This window comes from Macrobrachium nipponense, chromosome 4, assembly GCF_015104395.2.
Source record: "Macrobrachium nipponense isolate FS-2020 chromosome 4, ASM1510439v2, whole genome shotgun sequence".
NCBI lineage: Eukaryota > Metazoa > Arthropoda > Malacostraca > Decapoda > Palaemonidae > Macrobrachium > Macrobrachium nipponense.
Genome location: NC_061100.1, coordinates 18,643,572 through 18,658,571, shown reverse-complemented (window position 1 = coordinate 18,658,571; position 15,000 = coordinate 18,643,572). Strand labels below are relative to the sequence as shown.

Here is a 15,000-nt window from a genome sequence, read left to right as displayed (position 1 = left end):
CGCCACTCCAGAGGTTGCCACAGTAGTATATGCAAGAATTCAACCTATTATGCATTGCATAAACCATTTCAACCCATTATGCATTGCATGCCCCATATTTTGATTATATAAAAGGTATTGAACTAACAGGTTTTTACGCCGCACCAGAGGTTGCCACAGTACTATAATTCAACCCATTATGCATTGCATAACCCATGTTTTGCATATATAAAAGGCATTGAACTTACGGGTTTTTACGCCGCGCCAGAGGTTGCTACAGTAGTATATGCAAGTATTCAACCCATTATGAATTGCATAACCCATGTTTTGCATATATGAAAGGCATTGAACTTACGGGTTTTTAGCACAGGGTTGACTTACGGGTTTTTTTTCACCCAAACCAGAGGTTGCCAAAGTAATATTTGCAAGTATTCAACCCATTATGCATTGCATAACCCATGTTTTGCATATATGAGAGGCATTGAACTTACGGGTTTTTACGCCGCGCCAGAGGTTGCCACAGTAGTATATGCAAGTATTCAACCCAGTATGCATTGCATAACCCATGTTTTGCATATATGAGAGGCATTGAACTTACGGGTTTTTTGCCGCGCCAGAGGTTGCCACAGTAGTCAGAGGTTGCCACAGTAGTATATGCAAGTGTTCAACCCATTATGCAGTGCATAACCCATGTTTTGCATATATGAAAGTCATTGAACTTACGGGTTTTTACGCCGCGCCAGAGGTTGCCACAGTAGTATATGCAAGTATTCAACCCAGTATGCATTGCATAACCCATGTTTTGCATATATGAGAGGCATTGAACTTACGGGTTTTTACGCCGCGCCAGAGGTTGCCACAGTAGTATATGCAAGTATTCAACCCAGTATGCATTGCATAACCCATGTTTTGCATATGAGGCCTTGAATTACGTGAGGCCGCGCCAGGGTTGAACAGTTATATTTTTACGACCAAGTATCGCCCAAGTTACCCGGCATTGCCATAACCCATGTGGCATATATGAAAGGTCATGAACTAGTACCGCCGCGCCAAGGTTGCCACAGTATAGCAAGTTGCAACCCAGTAATGCCATTGCAATTTTAACCCATTTTTGCATATATGAGTAGGCATTGAACTTACGGGTTTTTACGACCAGCGCGAGCAGGTTGCCACAGTAGTCTATGCAAGTATTCAACCCAGTATGCATTGCATAACCCATGTTTTGCATATATGAGAGGCATTGAACTTACGGGTTTTTCACCGCGCCAGAGGTTGCCACAGTAGTCAGAGGTTGCCACAGTAGTATATGCAAGTGTTCAACCCATTATGCATTGCATAACCCATGTTTTGCATATATGAAAGGCATTGAACTTACGGGTTTTTACGCCGCGCCAGAGGTTGCCACAGGAGTATATGCAAGTATTCAACCCAGTATGCATTGCATAACCCATGTTTTGCATATATGAAAGGCATTGAACTTACGGGTTTTTACGCCGCGCCAGAGGTTGCCACAGGAGTATATGCAAGTATTCAACCCAGTATGCATTGCATAACCCATGTTTTGCATATATGAAAGGCATTGAACTTACGGGTTTTTACGCCGCGCCAGAGGTTGCCACAGGATATGCAAGTATCAACCCGTATGCATTGCATAACCCATGTTTTGCATATATGAAAGGCATTGAACTTACGGGTTTTTACGCCGCGCCAGAGGTTGCCACAGGAGTATATGCAAGTATTCAACCCATTATGCATTGCATAACCAATATTTTGCATAAGAACTTACGCCTTATGGTGGCCTTCTGGTTCTCTGACCAGCTTTTGGCTCTCAACTTGAGAGTTTCATCCTCCAGCCTCCGAATAGCTGTTGTCTCTGAAGCTGAGAGCTTGTCCTTCTTTCTCCAAATAGCTTTTCGCTCTCATACTGAGAGCTTGTCCTCCTACCTCCAGAAAATTATTCCTTTGATTCTCACCAGGCAAGTTTGTTCGTTCCTTGAGACAGTGCCTTGGCTGACGAGTTGGGGGAACTCAGCAGCCATTGCCTTTTTTCTCAGTGAAAGATGAATATCCTGAAGATCCTTATTCATCTCCGTGAAGAACATCTTCCACAATGTGCTTGAGGCCCTCCCATTGTTTCTCGTAATCCTCGTTCTTCTCCCGCTGGGCGTTCCAGTACTTCTTACGTTGTTTCTCTTCTGTCTCACGGGCCTTCTCACAGGGGTCTTCCTCACTCTCTGTGCCTTTCCTTCCTATTGTTCCTCCTGTGCACTTCTCTCGCTTCCCTTCTTCAATCATATTATCTCCATGTTCCAGCGCAATGTGTTCTAGCTGGAAATTCCTCTGAGCAGTCCCATGTAGAAACATCATCAGCATGTATTTGTCATGTTCCCTCAAAGCCTCTTCCTGTGTTCTTAGCTGTTCCCTGAGATGCTTTTCTTCTCTCATTCTATTCTGCTCCTGTAGCTGAATCTTTTCTTTCAGCATATCGCAGTCCTTGAGAAGTCGCTGCACTTCCAGCTGGGCTTCACTCTCCTTGTTTTTCAAAGAGATGATATCTTTTTCTTTACAATCCAGCAAGCATTCCAGGCTCTGCTTTTGACGGAGGACGCTTTCCATGTTATCCTGGATTTGCTTCTCCCTTTTATGCTGCTCCTCTGCTTCTCTGTTCTTTTGCCTCAGGTTCTCCTGATATTGCCTTTTCATTTCAATCTCTACGTCTTCCTTCTCCTTAACTAAGAGGCTGTTTTTATGTACCTGCTCCTTGAGTGTTCTGAATAGCCTTTCTGCCTCCTCGCAGTTATTTTCCAGCTTCATCTCCATATTTTCAATTTGTTCTCGATAGACTTCATTATCTTTCTGCAGCCTCTCGACCTCCTCGTCTTCTCCCTCTTCTTTCTTCTTCGTTCTTCCAGCAAGTTCTCTATTTCTTTTAGACGATGGAGAGCATCCTGCAGAGTATTGTTATTTTGTCTCTCAGTTTCTAATGATTTCTCTAGTAACATTATGTCCTGTGTCTTTTCTTTTAATTCTCCTTTCATCTTGGCGTTTTTTCCGCCTAGTTCAGCCACCCAGTTCTTCATGACTTGAAGCTCGTCTCCTAGTAACTCATGACTTGTTTTCTCAGCGTTTAAGATTTCATTTGTCAAGATAACCACAGATTCTGCTTGGCTGAGAAGTGACTGGAGCTTTTGATTTTCGTCCTGCATAATCAGGACATCCTGCTGGATACTTACGTTCTCTTTTTCAGCGAGCCTCAGTTTTTCTTGGAGAGAAGAGTTATCCTCTTCAGTTTCCTCCAATCGTCTCTTCATTATTTCCCGTTTGTCTTGACCTTCCTCCAATTCCTTAGTTTTAAGGTTGAGGGATTCTTTCAGAAGGTCGACTTCCTTCTCTTTCTCAAGTAAATCGTTCCTAAGGTCTTCATTCATCCTACAGAACTCTTCGTTTTCCAAATCAAGCAACTGATTCATATTTTCGGATTCTTTTAATTTGAGGCAGAGTTCTGTTTCCTTCTGTAGAGTGGCCTTCAGCTCTCTCTGCTTCTCAGCCATCTCCTGCTGGAAGAACAGTTCCCTCTCTCTTTCCTCTTCGTCTCTCTTCTTGAGCAAGAGATCTTTCTCACTCAGATGACTCTCTAATGTCGTTATTGTATCCGTCTGTTCTTCATTTACCTTTTCCAGCGTTTGGACTTTATTTTGAGCTAATCTTAAATCTTCCTCTAAATGCAGTTTGTCATCTAGAAGTTTTTCAATTTGAAGAAGATAATCGTCGAGTTGTTCCATATTTAGACTGTCTTCCAGTCTAGCTACTTCGTCAACGTCGTCACAGTCAGTATCCAAGTCATCAGTCTCATCGAGTTGTTCCATGTTTAGACTGTCTTCCAGTCTAACTACTTCGTCAACTTTATCACAGTCAGTATCCAAGTCGTCATCAATCTCGTCGAGTTGTTCCATGTTTAGACTGTCTTCCAGTCTAGCCACTTCGTCAACGTCGTCACAGTCAGTATTCAAATCATCAGTCTCATCGAGTTGTTCCATGTTTAGACTGTCTTCCAGTCTAGCCACTTCGTCAACGTCGTCACAGTCAGTATCCAAGTCGTCATCATTCTCGTCCAGTTGTTCCATATCATCGAGATGTTCAGTTTCCATACTGTCTTCCAGTATGGTTTCTTCACTAATATCCAAGACGTCAAGATCTCGTGTTCCTTTAATCTTGTGAAAACAGTAAAACAGCAAACGCCAAGCCTGCCAACAATGCCATCACAGGGATGGCGACGGCAAAGGCTGAGGTAACAAAGCTGTTACGTTGTACAATCACGATTTCCGGATCACGAGAATCCGCCATATTATAAGAGGATATGTCCTGTACGCCAACGTGAATCTGTTGAGAACCAAACAAGGTTACACAGTCCTCACAGATAGAAACATACAGGTCACAGCACAAGAAATACAGCACTAGTAGCAAAAAGCAATAAGTCGCAATCATGATGAATGAAGCGTTTATACCCAGAGACTCGCTGTTCTCCATGCTTAGTTTTTCAAACGGACGCTGGATTCGGGCTTTGAAGGCGTTCGCTCCTGGTGCCAACAACGTCTTCATTTCCAGGGAGGTCTTCGTAAAGGCTTCACGGCTCGGCTCCGAAGGATTCCTCCACTTCTTCGTGCAATTCTGACGAAAGAAAAGTCCAGGTCCTCGCACGAGTTCCTGCGGTTCTTCTGGAGGATCGAGGTCTGTCGAAGGAATCCCTGCTAATCTTCTTCGACTCTTGACCTCCGCCGTGATCACAAGTTCACTTTTGTCCAGTCCAACATCCTCCTGAGATTAAATACACGAGTCTCTGATTTTTGGAAAATTTGACCTAACGTTTATCGAAGTTGTATTCCTTATTAATAATCCTTTTTTGTTCAAGTTGTGTCATAATCTTCCGTAAAACATTTTCCATGCTCTTCATTTTTTCCCTCTTTAGTGTAGACGCTTCAGTTAGTCACTTAATTATCAGTAGTAGTAATATTACCGTATTGATGATTGATTTGTTAGTTCTTCCTGGCGTCGCCACGACGAGGTTATTGACGCCGTATTGATAATTATCATTATTTTTAACATAACTTTGCGTAATAGTAAATACTAACGAATATTATTATTACTATTATTTTATAACTTTGCGATAATAGTAATACCAACGGTGTTATATATATATATATATATATATATATATATATATCCATATATATATATATATATATATATATATATATTTATATATATATATATATATATATATATATATATATATATATATATATATCTGTGGTGTGTGTGTGTGTGTGTGTGTGTGATATATATATATATATATATATATATATATATATATATATATATATATATATACATATATCGAGCTACAATGTCCTTTAATATCTAATTCGCTCTACCCTCGGAAATTAATATATTTTCATATATGCTTAACCGAAGGGGAATTTTTTCTCGATATAGACTTGCCTGGACCAGGGCGCGAACCTATGATCCTTACAAATCCAGGAACGTCAGTGAAGCTTATCCTACTACACCACCTGGATTTGTAAGGATCATAGGTTCGCGCCCTGTCCAGGCAAGTCTATTATCGAGAAAAAATTCCCCTTTCGGGTTAAGCATATATGAAAATATATTAATTTCCGAGGTAGAGCGAATTATATATTAAAGGACATTGTAACTCGATTAATATGTATAAGTGACTCACGGAAATGTGATATGACTTATTATATATATATATATATATATATATATATATATATATATATATATATATATATATATATATAAATATATGTGTGTGTGTGTCTGTGTCTGTGTGTGTGTATGTGTGTGTGTGTGCATATATATATATATATATATATCTATATATATATATATATATATATATATATATATAATAATATATATATATATATATATATATCCATATAGATATATACAATATATATATATATATAAATGTTACAGTCAAAGTGTGAAACTAGTCATTTCATGTAATGCCTGGAAATTTCAGTCGTTTCACGAAATGACCATTTCACTCAGTCATTTCGTGAAACGACTAAAATATTCAGCTATTACGTGAAATGGTTGGAAAATTGGTGTCCTCATTTCACAACCTGGCTAAAACTTTTGAGGGAGGGAGGGAGGGAGTGTTTATTCATAGCATTATTATTATTTTTATTTTTATTTTTATTTATGTGCTTTTTAAAATCCCATCTACAAGTATGTTAAAGTAATCATATAACACATATAAACATTTTGTTGAATGTCTTAAAATGATTAAGATTATTAGAATAATTATAAACATTTTTGAGCATTTACTGAACGAATTTACTTATTTGTTGTACTTATTAAAATAATTAAAATAATCATAAAACACTTTTGAACATTTCGCTGAAGTACGTTACTCATTTATTTGTACAGGTAGAAATAAATTCAAGTAGTCAAAATTATAAAACACATTTGAACATTCTGTTGAACAAATTTACTTAGGCACTAGTTTGCACACGTTAGACTGTTATAACATCGACTGTTACACTTGTAACAATTACATCGATTTGTAGAACACTTTTTTTTTTTTTTCCTGTACCACAGCCGCATTTTAAGAAACCCTGACCACAAGTGGCTGTAGATTTCAAAGCCTGCCGAAGGGAAACTTGTTCATCTTGTTTGACATCAGACTGAGTGAGAAGTTTCGGCGGACAAAGATTAAATTGGATGCGTGAATACTTGGTCTTGATTATGCCACTCTTAAGGAATAAGCACTGCAACATTATCTGCTACTTCCCCTGCCTTCGAGTCTAACCTGCTGTGCTTTACCATGAGCTAAGCTTGCGAGAGCTGTTCTCCTCTTGCTCGCCTCCTTTCCTGTGTTATCTCACGCTCACGTCTTGTAAGTGGTGACGGACTGAGTGGTGGAGACTCTTCATGGGTGTGGGGTGGCGATGTGAACTCTGGTGTAGGCTGTTTCAGTTCAAGTATGTTCGGAAACGATAATAAGAGATAAAAAAATCTTACTTCTTGAGAATGTAGTATCCACGACGAGACTTCGAAGATGGATCCCTGGCAGCTGTCTTCAGGTCTTTAATTGTCTTATAGTACTCTTCTTTAGCGATCAATTTTTGTTTTACACTGATATTTTTGAAAAAGCGCTTTTGTAAACTTGACTTCAAAATTACACTGAGCCATTACAATCTGCAACACACCGGTAGGCAAGTTTATAACCTGTATGACAGCAGTAGACCACTGAATAGCAACTAAAATCTCCTTCCCTCCCTCCCTAAACAGTTTTAGCCCAGGTTGCGTAATGAGGACAGACACCAATTTTCCAGCCATTTCACGTAATAGCTGAATATCTTAGTCGTTTCACGATATGACTGAGTGAAATAGTCATTTCGTGAAACGACTGAAATTTCTAGACATTACAAGAAATGGCTAGTTTCACACTTTGACTGTAACACGCACACACACACACACACACACACACATATATATAATATATATATATATATATATATGTATATATATGTATATGTATATATATGTATATGTATATATAATGTATATGTATATGTATATATATATAAATATATATATATATATATATATATTATACAATTATATATATATATATATATATATATATATATATATTATAATATATCATATTTGTATATTATATATATATATATATATATATATATACTATATATATATATATATATATATATATATATGACCCCGACCTGGGTTGCGTGGGTCTCCTTTAGTTACTGTTGGTCATGCAGAAATCAAACGCTCAGTGATTAATTTAACACCGTTCTTATATTCTAATGAATTCACACAAGGGTCCGAGTGAAATTGAACTTAATATCTACAGTACCAGCGGATTGAGACCGAGCGAGGAAACCCGGCAGAGCGCAACGAGGGGGGAACTGCATGTCCATCCCATTGCTTGACCAACGCTTGACTCCTCCCTCAAGGGGAAACCTTGGCTTCCTCTCGTACCCCACAAACCCCCCGATATTTTCTCTCCAGGATGTGATTGGCTCCGGCACCTCTCCTTAGGTCTATGAACCAATGGGTACCAAATACTATAGGTGACACTAAAATCCAACGAACTTTTTGGGGGATGCTCGGGGGAGGAGACGCTCTTCTCAACCTGAGAGAAACTGACCGTTGACATGCCCAGGAGTCCTGTGGCATTCAGGGATCATTGGGGAGCTCCTTATAAGCCCTCTACAGGTGTTCATATATATATATATATATATATATATATATATATATAATATATATATATATATATATATATATATGAAGGTGACGAACGAGGAAAGATAAGCTATTCAGCAAAGTTAAGTAGGTATATCAGCTTTTACGTATTTTCCAAGTTATTAGAACTTTCGCCAAATTAACGAGACTAGAGAGAGAGAGAGAGAGAGAGAGAGAGAGAGTCCAGCCCAACTTTGACAGGGCAGTTCTTGAAGGAAACATGGCAATATATTTAATGGAACTGCTGATAAGATGGTTTCGTGGATCGAAGGAAAGGCAGCAGGAGTTGTATTTCTGCTTGTGGATGAGAAAAACGACAGAGACGGTCGCTTTCTTGGTGAGAGAAAGCCTGAGGAAGACATCAAAGCAATTCTGAGTTTGTGAATAATCCTCTTGGGACTTCTTGAGTGATGCAGAATGAAGTTGTGTTTCTTATTATAAATCATTTTGAGCTTACGAAATACATATAAACAAGGCTTAACCCTTTATGAATATATATTTTGTGAAGACTGTAAATTTTTTTTCACGGCAATACAGCTGAATTTGAATTATGCAAACGATGAGCTGACTTGCGTCTTGTAGCTAGCAAGATTTTTGTGCTTTATATTATTACAAGGACAAAAGTAAAAATAAAAACAAGAAACGTATGCATTTGAATGCTCTGCAAGGGTTGTTTTATCTATATAATTCATTCAAGAGATAAGACTGAAGGAGCTGTAAAACTGGTAGTGAAATATGTACAGTCAGTTACAAAAGCGATGTCGCCCCGCGAGGCCTGGCTCGGAGTGATCATGCCCTTCTTGCCCTGAAAGTGGCCCACGTTCACCGATACATAGTTAGAGTAATCAAGCAAAGAAAGGGAATAATGAATGAAATATATATGGACAAAGAGAGAGAGAGAGAGAGAGAGAGAGAGAGAGAGAGAGAAAGGTGGAGGGGGGAGGGGGTGAGATATAATAAGAGTAAAGGAACGGTAACGAAAGAATTGCATACAGTGTAGAGAGAGAGAGAGAGAGAGAGAGAGAGAGAGAGAAAGAGAGAGAGAACTTTTATTCCTGTATAGTTATTAATCTGATGGATATATTTGAGACCATCTGCTTTAATAAATATGTTTAGTATGTATTTTGGAAAATAATTATGAAATCTTATCACATGGTATTGTTTTCAATTGTTATCATATTGTCTATATAAAAAACCTTAAATATTGTTGGCACTGGCTATTCATATTACTATTATTCAGACGGTATTATCCTCCATTTCATTATCCTATAAGGAGCTGTATTCTCTCTCTCTCTCTCTCTCTCTCTCCATCTGTCCTTCTGCCATCCGTCCATCTTATATCACCTTGATCCACTATTTGAATTATGGTTAACGTTTGATATGTTATTTGGATATGACCAAGGATCACAAAACCATAAATGGCTACTTACCAACTTGGGCTTGGCTGCATCTGTTTTTGCCCTATAATTACCTGTATTGCCAATAATAAACGAATCTGGTCACAAAGATGTTACACACCAGGTTTTGTTACCGTAGGTTGTATGATTCATCAAAGCATCAATTTTACAAGGATAATATTTTATCATTCCATGCTAAGAGCACATTACTGGGTATACTAATCTAGTACAGGATTTGGATGCAATTATATTGCATGAAAAAATAATTAAATAACATGGGTAACGGGTAACAATTAAATTTAATTCCTTACATGAATATTTTATTGCATGTAAAAATAAAAATAAACTACACTTAATGTGCAACTTCATACACCTTACGAGTATGAATACATATATCTACATAACAAATTAATGGCCTCGTTAATAGCGGGTCCAACCACCGCGGGCGTCTATTACCTCGTTCAGGCGGGTTGGCATGGAGGCTACGAGGCGTTTGCAAACGTTTGGTCTGCGTCGCACGGATTCCCATATTTCTCTCACTGATCGGTCAATAGCATCGCATGTCCGTTCTGGTCCCATTTTTATTTCTTGTTTCCTTATCCCCCATAGATTTTCTATGGGGTTGATATCACAGCCTTTGGCAGGCCAGTCCATTACCTGAATTTCAGGGTGCCTCGTGTACCACTCGGTCACAATGTGGGCGGTATGTATGGGGCTATTGTCCTGGACAAAGATGATGGGTTCGTTGTCAGGGATTGTCATGGCTCTTACTGTTGGCAGCATCACATCTTTTAGAAGTAATACATATTCCCTGGCATTCAACTTGCCGTTCACCCTTACTAGTTCCCCTGGGCCGCGACTCGACATCCAGCCCCAGTAATTAACTCCAACCCTGCCGCTCCTGGCTCTCTCTTGAATGTTGCTAGCATCATATCTTGTGCCGATGCGTCGCCAAACATGCCTTGCTGTGGCCTCCACCGACGTAAAGTAAGTTTCATCACTAAAGATGACATTTTTTCAATAATCGGAATCGTAACGAGATGTTGCAGAGCAAAGCCCAGACAAGCATCACGGTGCCATTCCTTTAGCTCTTCTTTGACCGCCAGAACATGACAACTGATCCCGTGCTCCCGCAGGCGACGTCTGGTTGTCTGTGGAGTGCACGGGAGATGCAATTCTTGCGTGATGGTTATCACTGCTTTCTTGGAGTTTGCTCTGGATGCTGCAACGTTTTGTTCGTCGTGTCGTCGTGTTGTTCCATGTGGTCGTCCTCTCCTTGGTCTATTTGCCAATGTCCCCTCTTCCTTCCTGCCATCTGAATATCCACCTTTGGACTGTGCGTGTTGACACTCCAATGCTGACGGCAGTATCTCGTGTCGGAACACCACGCTGCCACTCACCAATAATCCGCCATCTTTGAGTTATATGCTCAACAGAGTTGTCTTTGTTTGCCGTCGCCATCCCTACAAACATTGCCATAGATAAGTATATAATATATAGTATATAATATATAGTATATAATATAAAGATTAATATATAGATTATAGTGAACAACATTATATGTTATAACATAATAACAGTTATTCCAACCATATAGATAAACTCAACGACTGGGACTAACACTTACCTAAGTGTAGATAATTGTAATTACTGAATAAACCTCCACAAAGGCTGCAAACACACGGCTGTGAAGATCACGGGCGTTATACAGATCGTGTGTGGCTGTGTGTGGCACGTTACCTCGTATAAAAACAAGGATTCTTAACGCAAACGATAGTAACAGTCATTAACCAGATATACGAAGACGATTTTTCCTCAGTTCGACACCAAATTTCTCTCATACTTTTTCTTTATCTTATTATTACTTCAACCTCCTTCAAATTTTACCAACTCTCTCCCACCTTGCTATCCAACCTCTTATTCTCCTTTCACTGTCATGATTTCTGGGAAGGAATACCGTTGCTGGAATTGGGATTATTTTCGAAACCAATTGTGGGAGCTGTGGTTGTCTAACAAAATACCCGAGTGTTTGGACCATAAGAATGTCAGTATCTTTTTATTGGCATGCTGAACTATCTCAGTACCAAAATTGGCCCTCGCATGATTAAAGTGGGAATGATTGTGTTCGTGAAATGCTCTCAGTCCTATCAAGCAGGTTGACTTACACTTGAGCCACTCTAATCATGGTGATACTTCCATCCCTTCAGGGTAGGGTATGGAGTGGACATTCGGGGGTCAGCTCTCACTGGCTCTCTTGAATGTTGCTAGCATCATATCTTGTGCCGATGCGTCGCCAAACATGCCTTGCTGTGGCCTCCACCGACGTCTATTACCTCGTTCAGGCGGGTTGGCATGGAGGCTACGAGTGAAATTAATTTTATGGAAGGCTAATGAGGTTTCTTTTAAGGTGACAGGCAGTCTGAAAATTTTGTTCCGCTAAAATATCCCTCCCCCCAACCACTCCCCCCCCCCCCCCCACAAAAAAAAAAAACTAATATTGATGATGTTTCCTCTACCCCTGGGTCCTATGGCGAACCCCAGACACTGTTGACGACCTCTGCCAACATGGGTAAGGAAAACCCTGTTGACGACCTAGGCAAACAGGATCACTCCACCAATAAAGGATCACTCCACCTAGAAACAAAAAATTGATACCAACCCACAAGGACATTTAAAACGCTATGGCGATAATATACTAATAAAAGCTGGCAATGAGACTCAAGCAGTATTATTAAATAATTTTACATCCTCTTCCTCGGATAATATTCTGAGTGTCTTTCCCCACCACACCCTCAACCATGCAAAGGGAATGATTTATTGTGGTGATCTCTGTGAGTTTTCAGAAGAGGCCCATACTGAAGAGGTTCCCTCCTACTATTAAAAAACTAAAAGGAAATAGCAATGCCATCTTATTGGTGTTTTCCACACCATATCTCCCTGACTATATGGAACTTTTTAAAATGTAGCGAAGATGTCAAGAAAATGCTTTTTCAGAGCTTTTTGTCAAGTTTTTTATGGCATCTCTTTGGTTGTCAGAGCGAAACAACGAACTATAAATAAGCTGAGAGTATGTTACAACGATAGCCTACGAAGACTCTTGGGCATTCCGGGGCATGCAAGGGCATCTGCTCTTTTTGTGGCTTTTGGTCAGCCATCTTTTCAAGAACTGAGACGCAAAACCATAACATGCTACTTGCAAAGGCTGAAGAATTCCGAAAACTGTATTATGAAGAGGGTTGCCCACCCAGTTTACTTGCATAATTCTATTATTTTCAAACACTGGAAAAGCCTCATTTATGCTTAGTGCATTTGGTGCGCTCTTTATGCAAGAATATAGTATTTCTTTGTTTTGTTCTGATGCTACATATGTATGTGCCCTTTTAGTAGGAAGAATCATTTAGTTTCATTATCTGCATCTCATTCATATCATAATTTTTCACCTCTCTTTCATAATCATTTCTCATACTTATTTTAAATTTTGTCCTCTTGGAGTGTGGAGAATTTTTATATAATTTGTGTGTGTATATGTATGTATTTGTCTATGGCCTTTTATGTCCGAAATAAAGCATTAGAATTTGAATTTGAATTTGAACTATATATTATATATATATATATATATATATATATATATATATATATATATATATATCTATATATATATGTTATGTATGTATATATTCTCCTAATTAAATTTTACGTCAAGCAACTCGAAAAATTTAGTACAAGGTCCTCCTTGTATGCAGACCCATAATGTACACGATGGTAAATAATCAAGTTCTCCTTGTTTTTCGTCGTCGTGTTGGGTTGGTAAAATTCGTCCATTTTCTTTTTTATTGCTGCTTCGATGATTTGATCTGCATAGCCGTTGTTTGTTAGTAGTTGGTGAATTCGATCGAGTTCGTTATGTGTCAATCTCACAGCCAAAACTACATCGGGCACACTACAACGACCCTTCGGAGACGTCTGCTGGCTCACAGAAATCAAGGGGCCATCCATCAACATTACATAGATGTTCACGACAGGAAGCCATCTCTACAAGAGCTCATAGAAGGCACCCAGGTCATGCACAGAGAAGACAACTATGGTCGTCTCTTAATAACCGAAGCGGTGAGCATCGTTATTCAAAAGCTGACCTTGAACGTCCAACAAGAGTCGGACCATATACTCCCCACCAGCAGGAGAAGGAATACGCAAGTCAACAGGGACCAGACAGCACGCCCCAACCCACCGAGAATATCGCGCCCCTTAAAAGACACGACAGGGCCCAGCGAGAGCCAAGTAACATCCTAGCTCAGGTCGTTGAGAACCCGCCCAACACGAATCTGCAGCCGTTATCCAACTTAGACCATTTGGACACACACACACAAACACACACACACACACACACACGCTCACTCACTCACTCACTCAAATTTAAGTTATACACATTTATGTATACACAGAAATGATCTGACTTGAACCTTTGCATACTATAATATATATATATATATATATATATATATATATATTTTTTTTTTTTTATTCCTGTATTTAGATTTCTATTTTAATTTTTATTCCTGTATGTAATTTTTTTAATTTTTTTTTTATCTAAAACCAACATGTAACATTAAATTTTAAACATACATTTAAGGAAACACTAGCACATGGCATTGTATTTTGAATATTTATTTAACCACTGTTTATACTTTCACTTTTATTGTCACAGTACATATGTCCTTATGTTCTTTGTATCCAAAACAACGCCCTTAAGCTGTTAATCCCTAGACTAACCAGTACCCATACCTCAAGGTCATACTTCCCACACGATGAAATAAATAGGCCGAAAGGCCAGATTGTAAGTCAGTAGTCGCTTGATAATGCCATAAGGGGAAACAGCTGTCGCGACAAAATTCAATAAATGGAAAAAGGAAGTCTGCCTATTTTTCACCAGAAATTGACGAACGAGAATCGGAAAAAACTTCGTCGGTATGAAGATACCTGCAAGAAACTTATTGATGCCACTAAAGCAATTGCTTTTAACGAAAATTGCATAAGAAAAAAACTATGCCCTAAAAGATTAGATTAGATTATAAAATTTTTGGCTCATAGCCAAGCGCCGGAACTATGCCCTAAAAGTATATATATATATATATATATATATATATATATATATATATATATATATATATATATATATATAACTGAATCACGAAAGTTTGGAACGTGATAAATCCATAAATAAAGGTATAAGCTCATTGTAATTTTAATATTAGTCGTGGAGCTTCCTGGTTTCATTTAGATCCCTTGTAAAAACAACATGTGTTTTAAGAATGACCTCAAA

At 38.7% G+C, this 15,000-nt stretch overlaps 2 protein-coding genes across 3 annotated transcripts in view; one reads left to right on the top strand and one right to left on the bottom strand.

The window, feature by feature from the left end:
* LOC135210740 (uncharacterized) overlaps positions 1-15,000 on the top strand; it is a 98,554-nt gene that overhangs the window by 53,539 nt on the left and 30,015 nt on the right. The window lies entirely within an intron of this gene.
* LOC135211291 (uncharacterized) lies at positions 2,790-4,127 on the bottom strand. The gene has a single exon (XM_064244609.1). It carries the CDS (start codon positions 4,125-4,127, stop codon positions 2,790-2,792), a length of 1,338 nt encoding a protein of 445 aa, XP_064100679.1.